Here is a 20914-nt window from a genome sequence, read left to right as displayed (position 1 = left end):
GAAAGCCCAGATAAGAACATTCAAAGTGTTTGAACTGCCGTTCCCAGGAATTATCCTGCCACACGTTACAGTAAGAAAACATGACTTCTCTTCCAAGCAGCTCTTGACTTGCTGATGACTCACTCAGTCTTTTGTCAAACGTTACATAATCGGACCTGGGAGATTTGGGCCAAATATCTTGCCCCTATGTTATTCCCCACTTTTGGAATGGTCTCAATTGTATTATATTGATGCATCGTTTAATTGGATTGCTTGTAATGATTTCATAATGTCAAAGAGCTAAATCTGGGACCCATTCTGGGCACGCCTCCCACATTCGCCACTTTTTTTTTACTTTCTTTTTTGGTCCCGTAAGCATTTTTCTGCTCCGGGTTTTGGGGGGAAACCGCACACGCCCTCGTCTCGTCTTTTTCCAGGGGAAAATAACTTTTTCAGGTTTGGACCTGTTATTTTTTTTATGCAGGTCACCTCATTTTTCTTTTTTTTTAATTGTATTATTCAAAGTGCAGCCCCTGTTGAAGTGGTTTGCCCAAAAGAGGAGCATCCACATGCAAATTATCACTTTATAATACCCCATAATTCATCATCCCAATATCACCCACCTTTTATTTCCTTCTTCTCAAAGCAGCAGGAAGAAGACATGACTTGCCGTAGTGTGGTAGAAAAATGAAGGAGATGCTTGGCGTGTTTATTGACTCAAACGTGCAAAAAATGAGAGTAACAAAGAAATAAAAAAAACAAACAAAAGACAAAAATAGAAACTCACCCACTTAAATTAAATAAAGCATGGCTCACAATAAGGCCATAATAACCCCAGCTGCTCTCGCTGCTATGCCCCACCATAGCCCATAGGTTGGTTTACATACCACATCTAACATTATAAGCTTACCACCAACATATTTCAACATATGAAACAAATCAAACAATTGATTCTGATGAACTCATTCACTTTTCCACACCTGGACTCAGCAGCCTGACTGGAGCTAAATACGGACCCCTGCTGGTTTTTGACTGCTATTACATCGCAAGTCCACAGTCCCTTGTAGGGGTGTTATCCCCCACAGGGAACTGTTACTGCCTACTAACATGGCGCCTAGGACAGCACATGGCGTACTACGTTGTACTACATTGTATTTCAGATTTTTTGTCGATATTTGTAATTTAAATAAAAAATAATCTACTATACAGGAAAAAACAAATTCAATTTTCGACTACATTGCGTACATGACGCTACTTCCTGTTGCGCATGCGTAAAGCAGATTTTAGTGCTGTTGACACATTTTGGGGGAGGGACCAAACAGCGGTGTAAGTAGGTCTTTGTTCAGAGAGGAATTTGTTCACCAAAATGTTACCTCAGCGTGTGTAACCTAACAAATTGCATACATTTAAGGTTATTTGTGTTGGACACTGTAATTCGCATATATTTTACATCCAAAAAGGTTACGTGCGTTGCTAAACATCTGCAAAGAACCGCTGGGGTTGGAGAAGACAGAAGGGTCTTGTCCAGTTAGCTAGAAAACGCCTCGTTTCCGGATTGGATCCGTACATTATATATTAACATAGTTATTGAAATGAAACAAAACGTACATCAAGAAGACCATTTTTAGGATTAATTTCAGCCAGATATAAAAGAGAAATATAAAAGAGATAGAACATTTGAATGCCTGCGTGATTTCGCTAATGTTTCCTTTTATTTTACGCTTTAATTTTGAAGTCGGAAAGAATCCGTTTCCGTTTCAACAGCCGAGCGCTGTTACGAATGACTAGAAACACACAGCGTCCCTCAAGCCACAGAATCCTTTTTGGAACACCTTTTGACGCACACATGAGCTGACAGCTCGTTCATTTCGATGTTTATAGTCATATCGGAAGCGGTTGTAGTTATCTTGTCCAATTTATGAACCTTCTCCACAGTGTGGCTGTGGAAACGAGTGAAGGCGGTCTCCTCGTCCAGGACTGTCGGCAGAAATGAAGAGGTGAGTGGGACTAAACGCATAAATGTGTGTTTATAATTCAATATTCGCTATGATTAATTATTTGCTTCATATTACAGCCAACAGAAAATCCCGGATTCAGATGCGAGTACTACTGTCAACGAGGAAGGTGAGGAAATAACACAACTCTCCAAAGTACGTTAGTACGGGTGGTGCAAGGGTTACTAACCAGTGCCCTCCCTAGACTGTAATGTAGGGAGTGTAAGTGGGAACTTGTACACAGGACATATGGAGGGCGTGTAAAATACAGTAATAACAGGCAAAATACATAATTAAATAGTAATAAAATCAGAACAACTCCTTTCTTTTAGTATCACTGATGGTTGTGACCTCAACCTTCCTAAACTATTGTCCCAGTCTTTTCAACTAGACTTTGTAACAGTGCACTGAATCCATGACCCCTCTAGTTTTTTGTTTTTTATCCGAGTGAAGCTGCACTAGCACACACTGCATTCTTGTTGTGTATTCTTCTAGCGGCGCGTGTTGTAACTAGTTCTCAATAGAATCTTGTGTTTACAGTTTTTCATTAATTAGTGGGAGTGTGTTTATCCCATTATATGAAAAGTCATAACCATGGATCAGATGTACAACATGATAGCACATAATAATGATGGTCCAAGAGCTTATATGAGCATTTCTGTTGTGGTTATGTGCTCCCACAGGCTCTGTTGCCACCGCAGAGGACCCAGCAGCTATTGCTACCATCCAGTCTGCCGCCACATTCGCAGACCAACCTATCAAATATTTATTCAAGACAGAAGGAGGAGGTGGACAGGTAGGAAGGAGTTTTGGAACACATTTTTTCCAAAAGGAAAAAAGCCTTTATGATTGTCTGTATATTTTTTATTGGTAACTTTGGCTGCATGTTTGGTCCAGTTAAACCAACTCTTGTTCATTTACTCTGCTAGTACAGTTAGTGTTATAACATTTTGTGGTTATGGATATGCTCTGATAAATTCATTAAAAAAATTTTGTCCATAAACATGAAAAGTAGTGCCAGCAGGGGAATAAGTGACATACGCTGTACAAAAAAAGCATCCAAACAAAACACACGACACACCCAAGTAACCTACCCAACAAATATTTACGTGTATTACCAATATTATGCCCAAAAACACCCATATATTCCTGCCGCAAAGCATGCTGGGTAGCTTGTGGTACTCTTTCTCCCAACATTTAGCCATGTATTGTCACATTTTTTGCTTACAAAATAACATACTCTTGATATAATATTTTATTCTTTACAGTTCATATTGTTGTTGCAGGCGGCGACCCGGCATGTCTTGCGGGCATTTGGAAATAACTGTTGCGTGTTCTCTTTAGTGCATATTATGAGATGTGTCTTGCTGTGGATGTGTTGTTTTCATTTCGTTGCACAGTGAGCAAGTATGTTATCTTGATGCCGCCTCTATAAAGGCGTCCTCCGCCATTTTTTTTAACCCAATGAGGCCCGATGTTTGCCCGGCCCATGCTAGGCGGATGAATACAGTATGTGCCTGCGAAGCCACACTGAGAAAGAATAACATCGCTCGATTATTAGCTAACAAGCTAATTTCACCCTCCCTTGCAAAGCAACGCATTGCACAAGGTAAATAAAGGTATGTTACATAAGTGGTCTAATCAGGGCGTAACTTCATGCAAAAAAATTACTTAGTTTTATTTTGACTAACGTACCAGACTGCAAACATGAACGCATCCTTAGGCCTGCTTATTGACGATCTAATTTTCAACATTAAGAGTTGCAGCCTGGTTTTGTTGTGTTTGTCTCGGGTTCATGTGACACTTCTCAATAACTTGTGGTCCTAGGTGACCTACAGAGTGATCCAGGTGTCAGACGGCCAGTTGGAGGGTCAGACAGATGGAGCTGCGGCAGTGAGTCTGGTCACTGGGTTCCCCGCAACCACTCAGGCCATCACGCAGGTGAGCGTACTAATCTTGTGTTTAATGTATCCCGTTATTAATCAAGTGTTTCCTATATGGAAGAATGTACAGTTAAAACATGTGATCAGTACTGGGCGATCAGACTCATGGGTGATCGGTATAGGAATCAGCTGCATGAAAGCCTGATTGGAGCATCACTAGCCACGTTTACATGAGTTTTTCTCTTTCCGAATGACTTTTCCGAAAACAATGGTATGCATGGAAAGGAATATTCCAATCTCTTGTCTACATGTGTCGCTATAATCAACCAGAATAGTCAATGGGGCATGCGCAGTAAAACGTAAACATCAACATCACATGATACCGACTTCGCTAAGTTTTTATTTCCCTTGTTGGAATAACTCAGTATTGCCAGTTTTTCGTTCGTTCCAGTTTTGAAATTTAGTTTGGATCAAAAACAAACTTTCCGCAGCACTCCAGTGGCGATTGCTCGCCTCCATTTTTAAAACCGAAGAACGTCTCAAGCTGCGTGTTACGTCATATCTGAGCATGTGCTGAAAGAACTTAAACAGGAAAATATCAAATTCAATCTTGCTAATATTTTATAATTAAACTCGGGACATGTTTTATGTATATAGATATATATTTTTTATATATAATTATAGAAGTGTTTAGATTCTGTTCCACAGATGGCGGTAATGCACACGAAAGCTGCTTGCCAACCGCCAATAAACAACAGAAGAAGAAAACTTTCCGTTTGAGCGGGTACAAGATATCTCAATCGGATTGGGGAAAGGAATATTCCACCCCTGTCAATTCGATTATATGTTCATTCGGATTGGAATGAGGTGTATACAAAGGTTCAATTCATTCCGTTTCAGCAAATAAACTGAATGCAATTGGAATATTTGGGTCCATGTATACGTGGCTAATGATACATAGTATTTACAATTGGTTACTTGTCATGATATATCTGTTGAAGTGAGTTAATGACATCATTCAATCACATGTTAGCAGTAGCTTTCCCTGCGGAATGAGTAACACTTCTTTTACTGCAGGCTGTGTTCTCTCAGTCCGAAGGGTTAGAGGGGGATGGCAGCAGTGAGACACAGTACTCATATTATCCTGCCACCATTGCTGAAGCCGCAACTGGGACCATGGTGACCACAGTGCAGGCCTCTGATACGCTACTCAGCCAGACCACGCCCACAGGTAATAAAAAACACTAACATGATGTGTACATATTTTAAATATGTACAAGCTATTTTATTCACATACCCCACTTTCAGAACCTAAGTCCCACCCACTTTTTAAACCTGAACTTGTTTTTCAGGGCAGCTCTATGTGATGATGTCACCCCAGGAGGTTTTGACGGGATCCACCCAAAGGACAATCGCTCCTCGCACTCAGCCATACATAGCGTATTTACACTTTGTCTACCACAATTTACGCACGTTTGCTTGTAAATTAAGGAAAAATCTCACAAGATGGCATGCGTTTCAGAAAACAAGAGCCTCCTCGGGGTTCCAGAGATGAGAAAAGACGTGCACAGCACAATGAAGGTTAGTAGAAATTCCACTCAAGGTTCTTGCGCTGAATAAAGCAGAATGACAAATGGATACATTTTCTCACTATAGTTGAGCGCCGGCGTCGCGACAAAATTAATAACTGGATTGTGCAGCTGTCGAAGACAATACCAGACTGCAACATTGACTACACCAAGACAGGACAGGTAAGCTAGCTCCTTTCAATACTCTAGGAACTAGGAAGTTTATATATATATGTATATTTACACACACACACACACATATATATATATATATATATATATATATATATATATATATATATATACATACACACATACATATATATACTTATATATATATATATATACATACATACATATATATATATACTTATATATGTATGTATATGTGTATATATATACACATATAAATATATATATATATACACACACACACACATAGATATATATGTACACACACATATATATATATAGTACATATATATATGCATATATAGTATATATATATATATTATAACATCTAGTCTTGTGACACCCCTATTTAATTACAGTATATGGTCTAGGTATAATACTGATATTTTTTCTGACCTCTTTTTTTAACACCCATACACACATACACAGAGTAAAGGTGGAATTTTGTCCAAAGCCTGTGACTACATCAAGGAACTCCGACAGAGCAACCTGAAGTTGGGGGAAGATCTCAGCGCACTCGATCGACTTAGGATTGACAATCAGCTCCTCAGACAAGAGGTATGTTGGTGTGTAAAAATACATTCATTTATTCATTTTCTACCGCTTTTTCCTCACGAGGGTCGCGGGGGTGCTGGAGCCTATCTCAGCTGTCTTCAGGCGAGAGGCGGGGTACACCCTGGACTGATCGCCAGCCAATCACAGGGCACATATAGACAAACAACCATTCACACTCACATTCATACCTATGGACAATTTGGAGTCGCCAATTAACCTAGCATGTTTTTGGAATGTGGGAGGAAACCGGAGTACCCGGAGAAAACCCACGCATGCACGGGGAGAACATGCAAACTCCACACAGAGATGGCAGAGGGCGTAATTGAACCCTGGTCTCCTAGCTGTGAGGTCTGCGCGCTAACCACTAGACCGCTGTGCCGCCTGTAAAAATACATAATGTGTCCAATAATTACAGTATTACCTCTGTTCAAAATGTGGATCAATACGATGTTGTGATTACATGAGGGTAATCTATTAAAACTGCGATTGGCTGGTGACCTGTCCAGGGTGTACCCCTGCCTCTCGCCCCAAGTCAGCTGGGATAGACTCCAGCATAGATGGATTGATTTGAGGCAAAGAGCAGATAATTAGCTTTTTCCACTGGGCTAATACATATACAGTATACAAATAGCATTATTGCACAATTAATGACATGACTTTGAATGACTTTGTCAATACTCAACTATCGCTATCATGGTACTCGCAGTCCTCAGCCGTCCCGTCTGAACTGTACAGTATATGTTCATAATAAATGATATATGTATCAACAGTGATATTTGTGTCTTCCCTGCTCAGGTTGAAGACTGCAAATCCAAGAATCAGATCCTGCGCAATGTTCTCCGACAACATGGCATTGCATCCAGCACAGAGCCACAGTGAAAAAGCCTGTTTTTGCTCTTTCAACACAAACCACACTTGGGCCAAAAGAGTACTTGAAATGCTTTGACTTGACATTTGTCAAACGTGCATGAAACATTTGAAACTAATTGAGAATTATCCAAAATATTCAGTCCAGTGTCTGAATCACACCTTTTAAATAAGGCGACATCAGGATCATCTCCCGTACTTCTTCTTTCTATTGTATTTGTGCTTCTTATGCATATCAATGCGACACGATTCTGACTTTTACTATCATTTTGCTTTGTATTATATTATTTTTATTACATTTTTTATTTAGCCTTACCTTGGAATTAATTACATTGTAACAATGTAACATCTTGTTAATATAGGTGGGCAAAAAAAAAAAACATATTATGTGTATGCCATATTTTACTTTGACTCATGTTTATTAAAGTTGGTATATAAATAATAGTACATTTTATTTTGGCGAGAACATTTTATTTTGTATACTGGGTGACGGAAGTACTTACCAGTGACGGGAAACTCGATTCCTTTTTCCGAGTCGTGTTTTCATGATTCACTGACTCACACACCTTGAGTGCGTGCAGAAACTCGCACGAGATAAGACAAGTACCCGTGATTCTCGATTCAAAACTCGTGAATTTGGAACAGCTCATTCACGGCTCGCACATTGGTTTTGGCTTGGCGTTTTAAGCTAATGATACATTGCTCAATCAACAAGGAACGTCCTTAGCAAGAGAAACCGAGGATTACCAATGATTTGTATATTACTTGTGGCCGGTCACGGCACCGTTTTAGAGACTCAAATAAAGGTAAGTGCTGCAGTAGCATTAAGCTAACCAAGTAAGAAAAGTTAGCCGGCTCGCTGTTATTTTCCTGTTACAATGTTACAGAATGTTGACATTTGTAAAAAATCATGGTTGCGATGATAAAGCATGGCTTCGAACTTTAGTTTGATGCCTCATTTACTTCTGTACCCCAAATATTCTGGAAGTTAGAGTCACCTTTGCTCCGTAAGTTCATTAAGACAGAAGCTGTGATCAACCTACGGACCTTGGCAAGTACTACCGCTTAGGCTGTGGAAATCTGTTTTAAAGTAAATCATTTACATTTTTTTGGAAAATCAAGTGTAATATTTTTCATGTGTATGCCTCACACTGCTGTGCAGCAACACTATTGTGTGTACCTGTTCACCCCACAATTACATTGTCAACTTGTCATCTCAACATGTGCGGTAAAAGTCTACCTTCTATGAAACTAGTTTTACAACTCTTGACATTTGTCGTAGAGGTGTATTATAAATACCGGTTTTGATGAGAACACATCTGCTGTGTCTTAAATGGAATACTGTACTTCCGCCTGTAACCTTCAATGTGTATACCAAAGACGCTGGATAGTAAGACCTTAATTCACTTCACTTGCACTGCCGTAGTACGGCTTTGGCGGGTTTGGCCGCCATGTTGGTATGCAGGAACATAAGTTGTCCTCAGCTGTGTGCTTTCTACCGCAACATTGTTGCGGTTCTCATGAAAGGAAAAGCAACAGTGAAAAAACTGTTACATAGTAAATATTGCGATATATATTTATATCCAACCAATATATGTATAGTTTTGGTCCATATCACCCAGTCCTAAGCCGCAGGGTTTAGAGTTTAAGAAGAAAGTAGCGGCTTAAACGATAAATAAAACAATAATTTATAATTAATAAAAATTAATTCATTCTTTTTCTACTGCATATCCTCACGAGGATCGTGGGGCTGCTGGAGCCTATCCCAGCTGTCTTCGGACGAGAGGTGGGGTACACCCTGGACTGGTGGCCAGCCAATCACAGGGCACATATAGACAAACAACCATGCACACTCACATTCATACTTATGGACAATTTGGAGTCGCCAATTAACCTAGCATGTTTTTGGAATGTGGGAAGAAACCGGAGTACCCGGTATTCCAATATTGACTTTTTACGTACATTCAAGAAATGTGGTTAACCCAGTCATCCCCTAAAGCTAATATGCTAATAACAAAGAAAAATATTAATAAAAAATATGCTTGCTGACTGTATTGTTTTAAATAACGGTCCATAGTTCTGAAATTGATTTCCCTTTTCATAAAATTTGTTGTAATTATTGTCATTTACCACAAAGAGATTTCCCCTAATTATTATAGATAAAAAACGTATTTCCATCTGTGATTAAAGGTGATTAATCCTGAGTTGTCTGTGGAGAAAATGCAATTAATCACAATCAAATAGTTTAATCGATTGGCAGCCTTAGAAATAATATAACAGGTAATATTGAGGGTGGCACGGCGGTTGAGTTGGTTTGCGCAGACCTCACAGCTAGGAGACCAGGGTTCAATTCCACCCTCGGCCATCTCTGTGTGGAGTTTGCATGTTCTCCCCGTGTATGCATGGGTTTTCTCCGGGTACTCCGGTTTCCTCCCACATTCCAAAAACATGCTAGGTTAATTGGTGACTCCAAATTGTCCATAGGTATGAATGTGAGTGTGAATGGTTGTTTGTCTATATTTGCCCTGTGATTGGCTGGCCACCAGTCCAGGGTGTACCCCGCTTCTCGCCCAAAGACAGCTGGGATAGGCTCCAGCACCCCCGCGACCCTCGTGTGGAAAAGCGGTACAAAATGAATAAATGAATGTAATATTGATAGACCAAATACAATTCACTCTACAAGGCATGCAGCATTTAACAACATTGTCAGTCTTGTTATCTTCATCATCTCTCCTCAACCAGAACGATGATAGCGGCTTGTACAGCCACCTCACTGGGGTGCCAAAAGCCTTGCTTCCTGGCATCGGAGGAAAGAAGATCCTGGACTTTTGGTGGGAGACAGTCAACATGTGAGTCTCAGTAACATTGAAGTGTCATGTATGTGTTTTCTCCATTCTTTGCCGCTGTAACGTTGACATAACTTGTCATTGTGCTAAATCTATGTCTGTTTTGTCCTCAGGCGTCAGTTATTCACGGAGGTTTATCTTGTCACGAATGCAGACAAGTGAGTTCACACACTAATGAATGGATGCACAGACTGCTAGCAGCAAGTTAGCAGACATACGCTAATATGAATGAAGGCAATTTGGAGTCGCCAATTAACCTAGCATGTTTTTGGAATGTGGGAGGAAACCGGAGTACCCGGAGAAAACCCACGCATACACGGGGAGAACATGCAAACTCCACACAGATGGCCGAATTGAACCCTTGTCTCCTAGCTGTGAGGTCTGCATGCTAACCACTCGACCGGCGTGCCGCTTAAGACAGGCTTTATTTTTTTAATTGCTTTTATTCATGGTTGTTATTTTAAATTAAGTGAAAGATTTGTTTGTTTAATTTATTCAATCTCAAAAGTGTTAAAATCTGTTCTCCTCTCCCTGATTTTTAGATATAAGCATTTTGAGCGCTGGGCTACAGCAAATGATTTCCCTCTAGAAAACGTAATAAATGATGGCAGCACCACCCTGGTGGACCGTCTTGGCGCTGTGGCTGACCTGGAGCTGGCCATACGTAGTCGCAAGCTGCAAGATGATGTGGTGGTAAGATAAATTCACATTTGCTTTGCACATTTATTTGAAAATACAATTAAATCAATAGTTTGTGTCTGTGCTTGATTTTACTTCTGTGTGAGCAGATAGCGGGAGACATGTTGTGTGCAGACCACAATTTTGACATTGGTCAAGTTATCCGTTTCTTCCGCTCAAAGGTGAGAATTGTTTTAATTTTCTAATGGTAATGGTTTTATTTCATTTGAACATGCATCAGATTACAATTGAATGCATCACATAATCAGTTCAGAATTCCACATGTCCAAAAGGAGTAGGAAGAAGCAAAGCCTATTAAATCCTACCCCTCCATCTGGTACTTTTACAATCAGTAACTGTTACATTTGTTCACTTCCTGCTTTCCTAATATAGTTTTTTTTTTTATTTTATTTTTGTCACGTACCAAAGTACAAGGTGATATGACCATCCAATGACATAATGGGTACCATAGTAAGAGACCAGGGTTCAAATCCACCCTCGACCATCTCTGTGTGGAGTTTGCATGTTCTTCCCGTGCATGCGTGGGTTTTCTCCGGGTACTCCGGTTTCCTCCCACATTCCAAAAACATGCTAGGTTAATTGGTGATTCCAAATTATCCATAGGTATGAATGTGAGTGTGAATGGTTGTTTGTCTATATGTGCCCTGTGATTGGCTGGCCACCAGTCCAGGGTGTACCCCGCCTCTCGCCCAAAGACAGCTGGGATAGGCTCCAGCACCCCCGCGACCCTTGTGAGGATAAGAGGTAGAAAATGAATGAATGAATAATTAAGTGTTAATTTCGCCTTTATTTTATCATTACGGTAAAGGAACTCCAATCTGTTCTGAGTTTTGATATTGTGGAAGTATTGTGGAAGTGAGAAGTCCAACCAGATGTGCAAGTATGCTTAAACTCCAGTTCTAAGGTAATGAAAAGACCTCTCATTAGATGTGAAGCTGAGGTGAAGTGTGGATGAAGTGAGTTAATTGTTGATCCAAAATTGGGGGAGAATATCAGCATTTTCTAAAATTGTTGTATTTCAGATGTATTTGACCTTTGTGGTTCCACTGTACTTATTTTGTGTCTGATCCGCAGCCTGGAGAGCTGATCATCTACTATGAGATGGAGGAAAGCGAGAAAAGCAGCTCCAGGGGAATTGTAGAAGTCTGCCCCGATTCTCACAGGTGAGCAGAAATTGATTATTTTTCTTTTTAGTCCAGACTGAATCACCTCAGGGCAACTTTTTATGTTGCCTTTTGATGAAGGATAACTCGCTTCTTGGAGAAACCCCAGGAAGGGCTGACACCTTCCCGCTTCGCAAGTGTGGTGTTTTACTGCTTGCAGAAAGACACGCTGCCCTACTTGTCTGACTTCCTGAGTCTGCGGACGAAAGCCACGGACAGGTCCTTTGGAAAATTCTGGGTTTGTGAAAAAAGAAGACAGTCCACATAATTCATTTCACACCGCCATTTTGTACTTTTTGTAACATTTGTCCAATGTTCCTGCTACATCACAGTAAATTCCTTCCTTCACTGGTAAAACTTGTAATGGCCAACTATCTTTTAGGATTAAAACTACAATTTCTTCTCCCTCAGGAGAGGTTGATCAACGAGAATCTGCTTGAGGTGTTTGGAATGAAGCTTCCTACTGGCTTTCATCTCATTGGACAAGTGGTTTGTACTTTTCTTACATGGGCTTTTTGTGCTTGAGTTGTTGGGAGTGAAAAACAATAATCAGTCGGACACTGAAGTGTATATTGATTGGCTTGTTTAGGATCAGCTAATAGTATCCCATTGTAATTGGGAGGGTAAGGTGAGGAGCGGTGATAGGATCTCATTGTAATTGGGAGGGCGAGATGATTAGCGGTGATAGGATCCCATTGTAATTGGGAGGGCGAGGACCGGTGATAGAATCCCATTGTAATTGGGAGGGCAAGGCGAGTAGCGGTTTGTAGTATCCCATTGTAATTGGGAGGGCAAGGCGAGGACCAGTGATAGAATCCCATTGTAATTGGGAGGGCAAGGCGAGTAGCGGTGATAGGATCCCATTTTAATTGGGAGGGCAAAGTGAGTAGCGGTTGTAGTATCCCATTGTAATTGAGAGGGCAAGGCGAGTAGCGCTTGTAGTATCCCATTGTAATTGGGAGGGCAAGGTGAGTAGCGGTTGTAGTATCCCATTGTAATTGGGAGGGCAAGGTGAGTAGCGGTTATAGTGTCCCATTGTAATTGGGAGGGCAAGGTGAGTAGCGGTTGTAGTATCCCATTGTAATTGGGAGGGCAAGGTGAGTAGCGGTTATAGTGTCCCATTGTAATTGGGAGGGCAAGGTGAGTAGCGGTTGTAGTATCCCATTGTAATTGGGAGGGCAAGGTGAGTAGCGATTGTAATATCCCATTGTAATTGGGAGGGCAAGGCCAGTAGCGGTGATAGTATCCTTTTGTAATTGGGAGGACAAGGTGAGTAGCGGTTGTATTATCCCATTGTAATTGGGAGGGCAAGGTGAGTAGCGGTTGTATTATCCCATTGTAATTGGGAGGGCAAGGCGAGTAGCAGTGATAGATAGAATCCCATTATAATTCCGAGTCATTGAGTGGTGTTTTATTCTATTGAGCTGCAAATAAGAGAACGTGGATACCAACTCGGTATGTCCTTTTTTGAGAGATTTTTCAAGAACTGCATTTTACAAATACTTCCTTAACATATTTGTCTGTTTAAAATTTCAGGGTCTTTCAGACTACACCAAGTGGCTCACCCGTTTTGCCACCCGGCAAGACGACACATCTGACAGCCCCATTACATATCGGTCTTACGCCAGGTTAGTTTAACATAAAAACATGAACTATGATTAGGGATGGATACCATTCACATTTGAAGCGTCTTGCCTACGGTTAAACTACTGAATTTACTTGGATATTTCTTTTCTAAAAATAGTTTTAAGGCAATTCATGCATGTTTTTGTAGTGCATGTAATGACGGGTTCATGCAGTACATGTAATCAGTCACAAAGGGTGTGTTTACATACCAAAAACTTTGATTTTATATGAATCATTACTTGGTACTACCAAAGGAATTTGGTTCGGTACTTTCAAAACTACTGAATTTGGTACCCATCCCTAAGTATGATAAATACTGCAGTACATTATGACTCAAGTGTTGTAACCCCGCCATGCATGGAATTAATACTGAGTAACAATACAGGGTTGGATTGATGGGGAATCCATCAGATGGTTTCAACGGGAAAACCATTGCTATGTCTATCTCAAACTTCTGGGCCGAGGTCACCCTCGTAAAGAGCCACACTTTGGTACATACACACACACACACACACACACACACACACACACACACACACACACACATTTATGCACTCATCATTATCACTGAAAACATCTACAATTATATACTGCTATTACAGGTTCTACTCCCTCACCCACTCAATGACCCCACAGAGTTTGGAAGCTTGCAAGATTTGTTCAGTATCAGTCTGAAAGAAGGGTGGGTATGATTAAAAAAAACAAAAACAAACGACATTATTGTTAAATGTATGTAATGTATGAATCATATAACTCAGATACCTGGGAGGACTCCGACTCTTGCAAGCCACTTGTAAGAAATTCTACCAGTTCTGCTCCAAACAAGGGTAAGATTTCCATCGATTAGCCCAATGATGACCAATGTGCAGGCTTTTAATGCACGACTGGAGACCTGTCAGTGTTTTGGTATTTCATCACTTGTTATTATTATTATTATTTTTATTTTTTTTTGCAGTATTGCTTTGACAAAGCAGAACTTCACACTAAAGTATGACACAAACATTCCTCGGCAAGTGGTAAGGGTCACGTACATTTATACTCATCAATTCATAACTATTAGAGTCAATTAGTATATCAAACATCTTTAATCCAATCCATATTCTCCATATGACTTGTTGAAGGGTCTTGCTGGGAGCAGGTAATACACTTTTTGGTTTATAATTATATACATATTGTTGAAATGATAGTAAAATCATTGCTTGGTTTTCCAATTCTCTGCACAGTGCCATTGTCTCAGCCACCCTGAAATGTCTCATGAAATTCTACAACCTCATAGATGATGTAAGGACGCCCCTTAATTGCATGACTGTGTGCATGACACCACATACTGTACGTAACCTCCATCGCTTTGTGGAGGTAACACAGAAATAATATGCACCATAACCTATTGAACATATTAAGACCATTCCACTAAATCCATGCCATTTTACCAAAATGAATGCGGCACTAACCGTGTGAAAACACGCATTTTATTAGGAGTAGAATCCACCAATCAAACCATATGTTGCATATAACATGCAAACGACCTCTGGGCCAAAGGTTGGCAATGTAGGCGATGTAAATATGCAATCAGATCAATGTGCAGGACATTTGATGTAATGAAAAAATGTATTTTAAAGTTATTTTTATTGTGCATTTATGCACTAGTTGGGGCTGCACGGTGGTCGTGCGGTTAGCGTGCAGACCTCACAGCTAGGAGACCCGGGTTCAATTCCACAATTCAAAGTGTTTTAAAGAAAATGGCATATTTCAGACATAGTTGCGCGTGGTGATTAATCATGATTAATTAAGTTAAAACTGATTAATCTGGTTGATTTTTTAAAAAATGTATTTAATAATTTTTTCCTTGGGGGCTGCACGGTCGTCGAGTGGTTAGCGTGCAGACCTCACAGCTAGGAGACCCGGGTTCAATTCCACAATTCAAAGTGTTTTAAAGAAAATGGCATATTTCAGACAAAGTTGCGCGTGGTGATTAATCATGATTAATTAAGTTAAAACTGGTTAATCTGGTTGATTTTTTAAAATCATTTTTTAAAATGTATTTAATATTTTTTTTCTTGGGGGCTGCAGGGTCATCGAGTGGTTAGCGTGCAGACCTCACAGCTAGGAGACCCGGGTTCAATTCCACAATTCAAAGTGTTTTGAAGAAAATGGCATATTTCAGACATAGTTGCGCGTGGTGATTAATCATGATTAATTAAGTTAAAACTGTGATTAATCTGGTTGATTTTTTTTAAATCATTTTAAAAATTTTATTTAATAATTTTTTTCTTGGGGGCTGCACGGCAATTGAGTGGTTAGTGCACAGACCTCAAAGCTAGGACACCCGGGTTCAATTCCACCCTCTGCCAGTTTGCATGTTCTCCCCGTGCATGTGTGGGTTTTCTCCGGGTACTCCGGTTTCCTCCCACATTCCAAAAACATGCTAGGTTAATTGGCGACTCCAAATTGTCCATAGGTATGAATGTGAGTGTGAATGATTGTTTGTCTAAATGTGCCCTGTGATTGGCTGGCCACCAGTCCGGGGTGTACCCCGCCTCTCGCCCGAAGACAGCTGGGATAGGCTCCAGCACCCCCTGCAACCCTCGTGAGGGTAAGCGGTAGAAAATGAATGAATGAATTTATGCACTACTTTATTTCCTGGGTATGCAAATGACACAGATTTTGAGGAATGAATGGCCTTTAAAGTCTCATGTCAAATGATGTGAATATTAAATATGATAAAATAATGTTTGCATACCACGCATGCCAGGATCTACCAAAGCCAGTTCGAGCCAACTTCATTCTCAGCGTGGAAAGCGAAGAACTCTTCATTACTGCAGGCCTGCAGGACCGGGTTGTACAGGTCAGTGTCAATGTCAGTGTCAAATAAATACCAGGTTCACAGGAAGTGTCTGTGGGTTGAGTTTGACTGTTCTCACCATCCTCGGACTTTGCTTATCTGAGATTTTTCTCGGGCCTTAACTAGGACTGTGCCTTGTGGTTTCCCATTTCCTCACTATGCTCCTCACAGTGGAAGCTTTTGTATCCTTCCCCTTGACCATGATGTTGAACAATCTTTGCTCTCATTGTCATATGACAAATGCTTTGAGGCGAACTTGTACTACTCTTCACAGAAGATGCAACTTAATGCCACCTTTCTCATGATTGTATATGTAGGTCAAGGGTCAGAGAGTTTACCAAACTAATTTTGTCTTCCAGTAGTGAGTTCTAAAGGTATTCAAATCAGTAAAACAAGGGTGCCCACATTTTGTTAAATAATAATTGCACACTTTGTGTAAATCCTATAACCTTCATTCCACTTCTATCTATTTATCACCCTGTTAGTTTTTATTTTTATTTTAAAAAAACATTTTTTTAAAATTATTTTTAATTTTTTAAAAATATATTTAACTGAAATTTCATATCCCAACAACAAGTGATTTATCAAGGAATATCTCTCTACTAACTAGTGGCCTCCTCATGTGCAGGTCTATGAAGGTTTAATCTACATGGATTTCAACAAGACGCTCATGGAAGAGCAGGGTTACGGTATTCACGTCACTGTATACGTATAAGTACTACGTCAATATTAGCGTTACATGTGTGTGCTTTACACTTTCAGGTAACTACATCTCAATGGATATGTGTGCTTTGCCCCCGTTCTGGTTGGCCTACTTGAGTGACCCCAGCGACTCTGGACGCATTCATAGCAACGTCCGTCAGCGCTGGATCAACGGTAGACTTCGTTTTGTTTTTTTTTTTATCCCCAACATTGCTTTTGAATAATTAGCACTGATACTTTTATTTTCCCTATTTGGGCTCAAATCATTGTCTTGTAACAGGGGAGCCTTTGGTGGTTGAAGCCATGGAGACCTTTGCTCACCTTACTGATCAAGCCAGGTTAGCTTGAATAATTGTGGATTGAAACACTATTTGTAAAGATATTTAATTATGCACAATTTTCATAGATTGATTATGGTTTTTAAATATATATGTGTGTGTGTGTGTGTGTGTGATTAACGCATGCTCACCAGAGGACGCACGTCACGTCAAATGTCACAAAATTGTCTCTATAGTTTATATGTAGATAAACAGGATGATAAAGAAAAACATAATCACTCACTATGTAGTTCTTAATTCAGATTTTCTACATTATATAATCCTCATTTATCTTTCTCTTCATTAAATACAGTAAAGAAAATGGTATATTTCAGATGTAGTTGCGAATGTTGATTAATCATGATTAATTAATTTAAAACAGTGATTAATCTGGTTGATTTTTTATCTTTTTTTAAAATTTATGTAAAAAAAAAATTCTTGGGGGCTGCACGGCGGTGTGCGTGCAGACCTCACAGCTAGGAGACCCAAGTTCAATTCCACCCTCGGCCATCTCTGTGTGGAGTTTGCATGTTCCACCCGTTCATGCGTGGGTTTTCTCCAGGTATTCCGGTTTCCTCCCACATTCCAAAAAAAACCCAAAAAACATGCTAGGTTAATTGGCGACTCCAAATTGTCCATAGGTATGAATGTGAGTGTGAATGGTTGTTTGTCTATATGTGCCCTGTGATTGGCTGGCCACGACTCCAGGGTGTACTCCGCCTCTCGTGAGGATGGAAGCGGTAGAAAATGAATGAATTAATTTTTTTTCTTCTTTCTCTCAGGGTTGCTCTAACGGACAAAGACTGGAAGCGTCTAGCAGAGCTAATGGACCAAAACTTTGAGCTAAGAAGGTAAATCGTCTAATTTATGCATTCCTTGAATGTGAAAAGCATACATTGACTTAACAGCTAAAACGATACCTGTCCAGGTCTGTGTACTCTGATGAGTGCCTTGGTCCTGGCAACCTCAAGATGGTTGAGCTGGCAAAACAAGTAGGTGCTCACCGTCTCTGTACGAAGTCATTTTTCCATCTGGACCTTCTGAAGAGTGTTTCTTCTAATGATCCGTGTTTACTCTGCAGTTTGGATCAGCAGTGAAGTTACCAGGAAGTGGAGGGGCCGTAGTGGGACTGTGTCTGGATCTAACTAAACTAGTATGACTAGCCTGCTATCGCCTCATGCAGCTGACTTTGCCAAGGGGTTTAAGGGATAAATACAAGCATGTCATTATAGACTATATAAGTCAGGTTTCTTCATGAAATCCAGTCTTAAACAGGTCTACATTTAGGAGTAGTTGATATTAAGAGTCAGTATTATCGAAAACTGAACCTTGCTTTCTTCATAAAGGCCGATTTTAGAACCTTGGTTAGTGAAGACTTAAGCCATAACGTAGGCTAACTGAACCAATTTTTCCCATAACAAATACCGTATTTTCCGGACTATAGGACTAGACTTCCGGACTAGTCACACTTTTTTTTTCATAGGTTGGCTGTTCCTGCGACTTATACTCCGGAGCGACTTATAAATGAAAAAACTGTTTTTGTTACATAAACACTGGACACCTTTTTTGTTTATGTTTATTTTTTGTCTAGCTGAATTACCATTGTGTTAGCATATCTTATTCTCTATTCTTTTATTAATGTTAGAACTTGCCTTCCAAGAGAACGTAATGTCTGTTTTGGTCAAGTAGTTTGTAAAATAAATTACCCACAAAAAATGCGACTTATACTCCAGTGCGACTCTTATGTATGTTTTTTTTTACCTAATTATGCATTTTTTGCTTTGTGCGACTTATAGTCCAGAAAATACGGTAATATGAATCCAACTAATCTGTCCCAGAAAGCCAAAAATCTTAACACAAAACTGTTTTTTATCATGTTCTAAGTATAGTTATACAGGATAGGCTCACACACCTAGACATCCAAGGCTACTTGAATCAGGTGATAAGCATGTGGAGGACTTACTTTCAGGATAAGATCAGAAAATCATAGCAAATGGGATAACAGACACAATACATAATATAAATACAATAACAAAGCATCTCCAAAGTGTTGGTACAATGGTACGATCTAATGCAGCTTGTGTTTGGACCACCAGGTGGAGATGAGGCAAGCTTTCCAGGAGGCTGGTTGTGTCTTCTGTGTCATCACGCCATACGACCCATCAGCAGTCCACTGTAGACTCTCACCGCTCCCGGACCCAAATTAGGTTACTCATGGCCAACACTAGTCATTGCACGTTCGTACTAAACACTAATGTTAATTTTGATCCCGTAAAGGTTGGTTGACCACCGAAGCCAAACCAGTTAAGAACCACCACTGTAGATCCTCAACTCCCAGTTGCTTCATTAATGGGGGAAAAAATACTTGTGTATATTTAGAGACAATAAGGATTAAATACTGGAAATCCATAAATAGCACATTTTCTGAAACTTAGCTGACAGATCAATAATGAAACATTATGCTGTTTAACAAATTTGACATTTTATTATTTTATTTTATCCATAAATTGTATCGCATAAATGCCATCATTTTTGTATCATAATAGTTGTTTATATGAAGAGAATCTTTATTTTGTACATAAATTTTATAAACAATTTTGTGTAACGCATATTGTTGTAATTCATCTCTCCACTAACGTTAGCTTCAATCAATCAATCCGCTACCAAGTTATCACAGGGGTACTAAGATTTTTAATTTTCAATAAATGTACAGCAATATGAATGAATTGTGTAATGCTCTATAGTGCTATATTGTACCTGAAGTGTGAATGATTCAAAACTAGCTCACCAGTAAACTTTTCCTCCTGGAGTAAAAAAGTGTAGTTGAAATAGTAATAATACATGAAATAGTAGTATAATAGTCAACGGTTTATAATAATAATAATAATAATACATTTTATTTGTATAGTGCTTTTCAGAGTACTCAAAGATGCTCAAAGAGGCGGGGTACACCCTGGACTGGTTGCCAGCCAATCACAGGGCACATTTAGACAAACAACCATTCACACTCACATTCATACCTATGGACAATTTGGAGTCGCCAATTAACCTAGCATGTTTTGTTGTAAAAAAAAATCTGTATCAGCTTGGAGATGAAGAGTTAGGCCATATTTCTTGTACAGGTTCTCAAGCTGGCGTTTACAGGACGTCATATTATGGAGTGCAGGAATGTACCGGGGGCAGTATGGGAGAAAAGCGACCATTTTGATTTTTTTTAGGGGCCACTTCATCGAGACAGGAGAGGGTATTGTTGTAGTAGGAGACAAGTTCAGAGGGATCCTGGTGTATTATGAGTATAAAGGTAACTATAGGGTTGTTATTTCATTTTTAGAGGGCTCTAATGTTCATGTATTTAAAAGGTTGGAATTTCTATGCTGTAACTATATTCAATTTATACATAATGAACGTGACTACGGGAAACTCGCTTATTAGGGTTAGGGTATGGAATCAACCGTGATAAAAGGACGACAATACATTAGCATTGTAGAACAAACCGTTGTTAGCCCTCAGTAACTCTAATGCAGCATTGTTTGACTTTTGAGGCGTAGCCTATTAACTCTTGGAGGTATCACTGTATTACGTCATCTGCACAAAGTGTTTTAATAGACCTAAAAAAAAAATAAAGTAAAAATGAGACAGGCATATGCCATTATTTGCTTCTGTTCCTTTAATAGTGATTAA

The 20914-nt window shown here is 39.7% G+C and overlaps 2 protein-coding genes across 7 annotated transcripts; both read left to right on the top strand.

Annotated features, from left to right (window-relative positions):
* The first annotated feature begins 21 nt into the window (after positions 1 to 21).
* On the top strand, positions 22 to 7485 carry usf1 (upstream transcription factor 1). 5 transcript variants are annotated; one of them, XM_078792905.1, is made up of 11 exons: positions 22 to 70; positions 1915 to 1976; positions 2054 to 2103; positions 2657 to 2769; positions 3801 to 3914; positions 4934 to 5087; positions 5209 to 5296; positions 5379 to 5437; positions 5513 to 5607; positions 6046 to 6174; positions 6967 to 7485. In XM_078792905.1, the coding sequence occupies exons 2-11, from the start codon at positions 1969 to 1971 to the stop codon at positions 7048 to 7050; spliced, it is 894 nt and encodes a 297-aa protein (XP_078649031.1). In that variant the 5' UTR covers positions 22 to 70; positions 1915 to 1968; the 3' UTR covers positions 7051 to 7485. The 5 variants fall into 5 exon arrangements, with proteins under 5 accessions (XP_078649031.1, XP_057936790.2, XP_078649032.1 ...); XM_058080807.2 differs by lacking the exon at positions 22 to 70 and adding an exon at positions 1261 to 1305; XM_078792906.1 differs by lacking the exon at positions 22 to 70 and adding an exon at positions 1291 to 1309.
* A 108-nt stretch (positions 7486 to 7593) lies between these two features.
* Positions 7594 to 20171, top strand: gkup (glucuronokinase with putative uridyl pyrophosphorylase). 2 transcript variants are annotated; one of them, XM_078792901.1, is made up of 23 exons: positions 7594 to 7844; positions 9781 to 9887; positions 9998 to 10042; positions 10427 to 10577; positions 10670 to 10744; positions 11658 to 11746; positions 11828 to 11984; positions 12158 to 12235; positions 13283 to 13374; positions 13758 to 13863; positions 13975 to 14054; positions 14131 to 14199; positions 14328 to 14388; positions 14494 to 14510; positions 14596 to 14653; positions 16125 to 16217; positions 16843 to 16903; positions 16977 to 17090; positions 17197 to 17254; positions 18016 to 18084; positions 18162 to 18225; positions 18315 to 18386; positions 19330 to 20169. In XM_078792901.1, exons 1-23 carry the CDS (start codon positions 7788 to 7790, stop codon positions 19438 to 19440), a joined length of 1884 nt encoding a protein of 627 aa, XP_078649027.1. In that variant the 5' UTR covers positions 7594 to 7787; the 3' UTR covers positions 19441 to 20169. The 2 variants fall into 2 exon arrangements, with proteins under 2 accessions (XP_078649027.1, XP_078649026.1); XM_078792900.1 differs by lacking the exons at positions 7594 to 7844; positions 9781 to 9887; positions 9998 to 10042; positions 10427 to 10577 and having other exon boundaries at positions 10678 to 10744; positions 19330 to 19440; positions 19511 to 20171.
* The last annotated feature ends 743 nt before the right edge of the window (positions 20172 to 20914 follow it).

This window comes from Doryrhamphus excisus, linkage group LG8 (assembly GCF_037039965.1).
Source record: "Doryrhamphus excisus strain RoL-2023G ecotype Guam linkage group LG8, RoL_Dexc_Guam_v1.1, whole genome shotgun sequence".
Lineage (NCBI taxonomy): Eukaryota > Metazoa > Chordata > Actinopteri > Syngnathiformes > Syngnathidae > Doryrhamphus > Doryrhamphus excisus.
The sequence above is the reverse complement of the archived record's forward strand: the minus strand, read 5'-3'. Positions and strand labels throughout refer to the sequence as shown.

Coding starts and splice junctions, on each gene's coding strand:
- gkup (XM_078792901.1), top strand. CDS start 7,788: ATGATTTGTATATTACTTGTGGCCGGTCACGGCACCGTTTTAGAGACT. Junction 10,578..10,669: donor AGCTGCAAGATGATGTGGTG/GTAAGATAAATT, acceptor CTTCTGTGTGAG/CAGATAGCGGGAGACATGTT. Junction 11,747..11,827: donor GTCTGCCCCGATTCTCACAG/GTGAGCAGAAAT, acceptor CTTTTGATGAAG/GATAACTCGCTTCTTGGAGA.
- usf1 (XM_078792905.1), top strand. Junction 2,104..2,656: donor TACTACTGTCAACGAGGAAG/GTGAGGAAATAA, acceptor GTGCTCCCACAG/GCTCTGTTGCCACCGCAGAG. Junction 5,608..6,045: donor ACTACACCAAGACAGGACAG/GTAAGCTAGCTC, acceptor ACACATACACAG/AGTAAAGGTGGAATTTTGTC.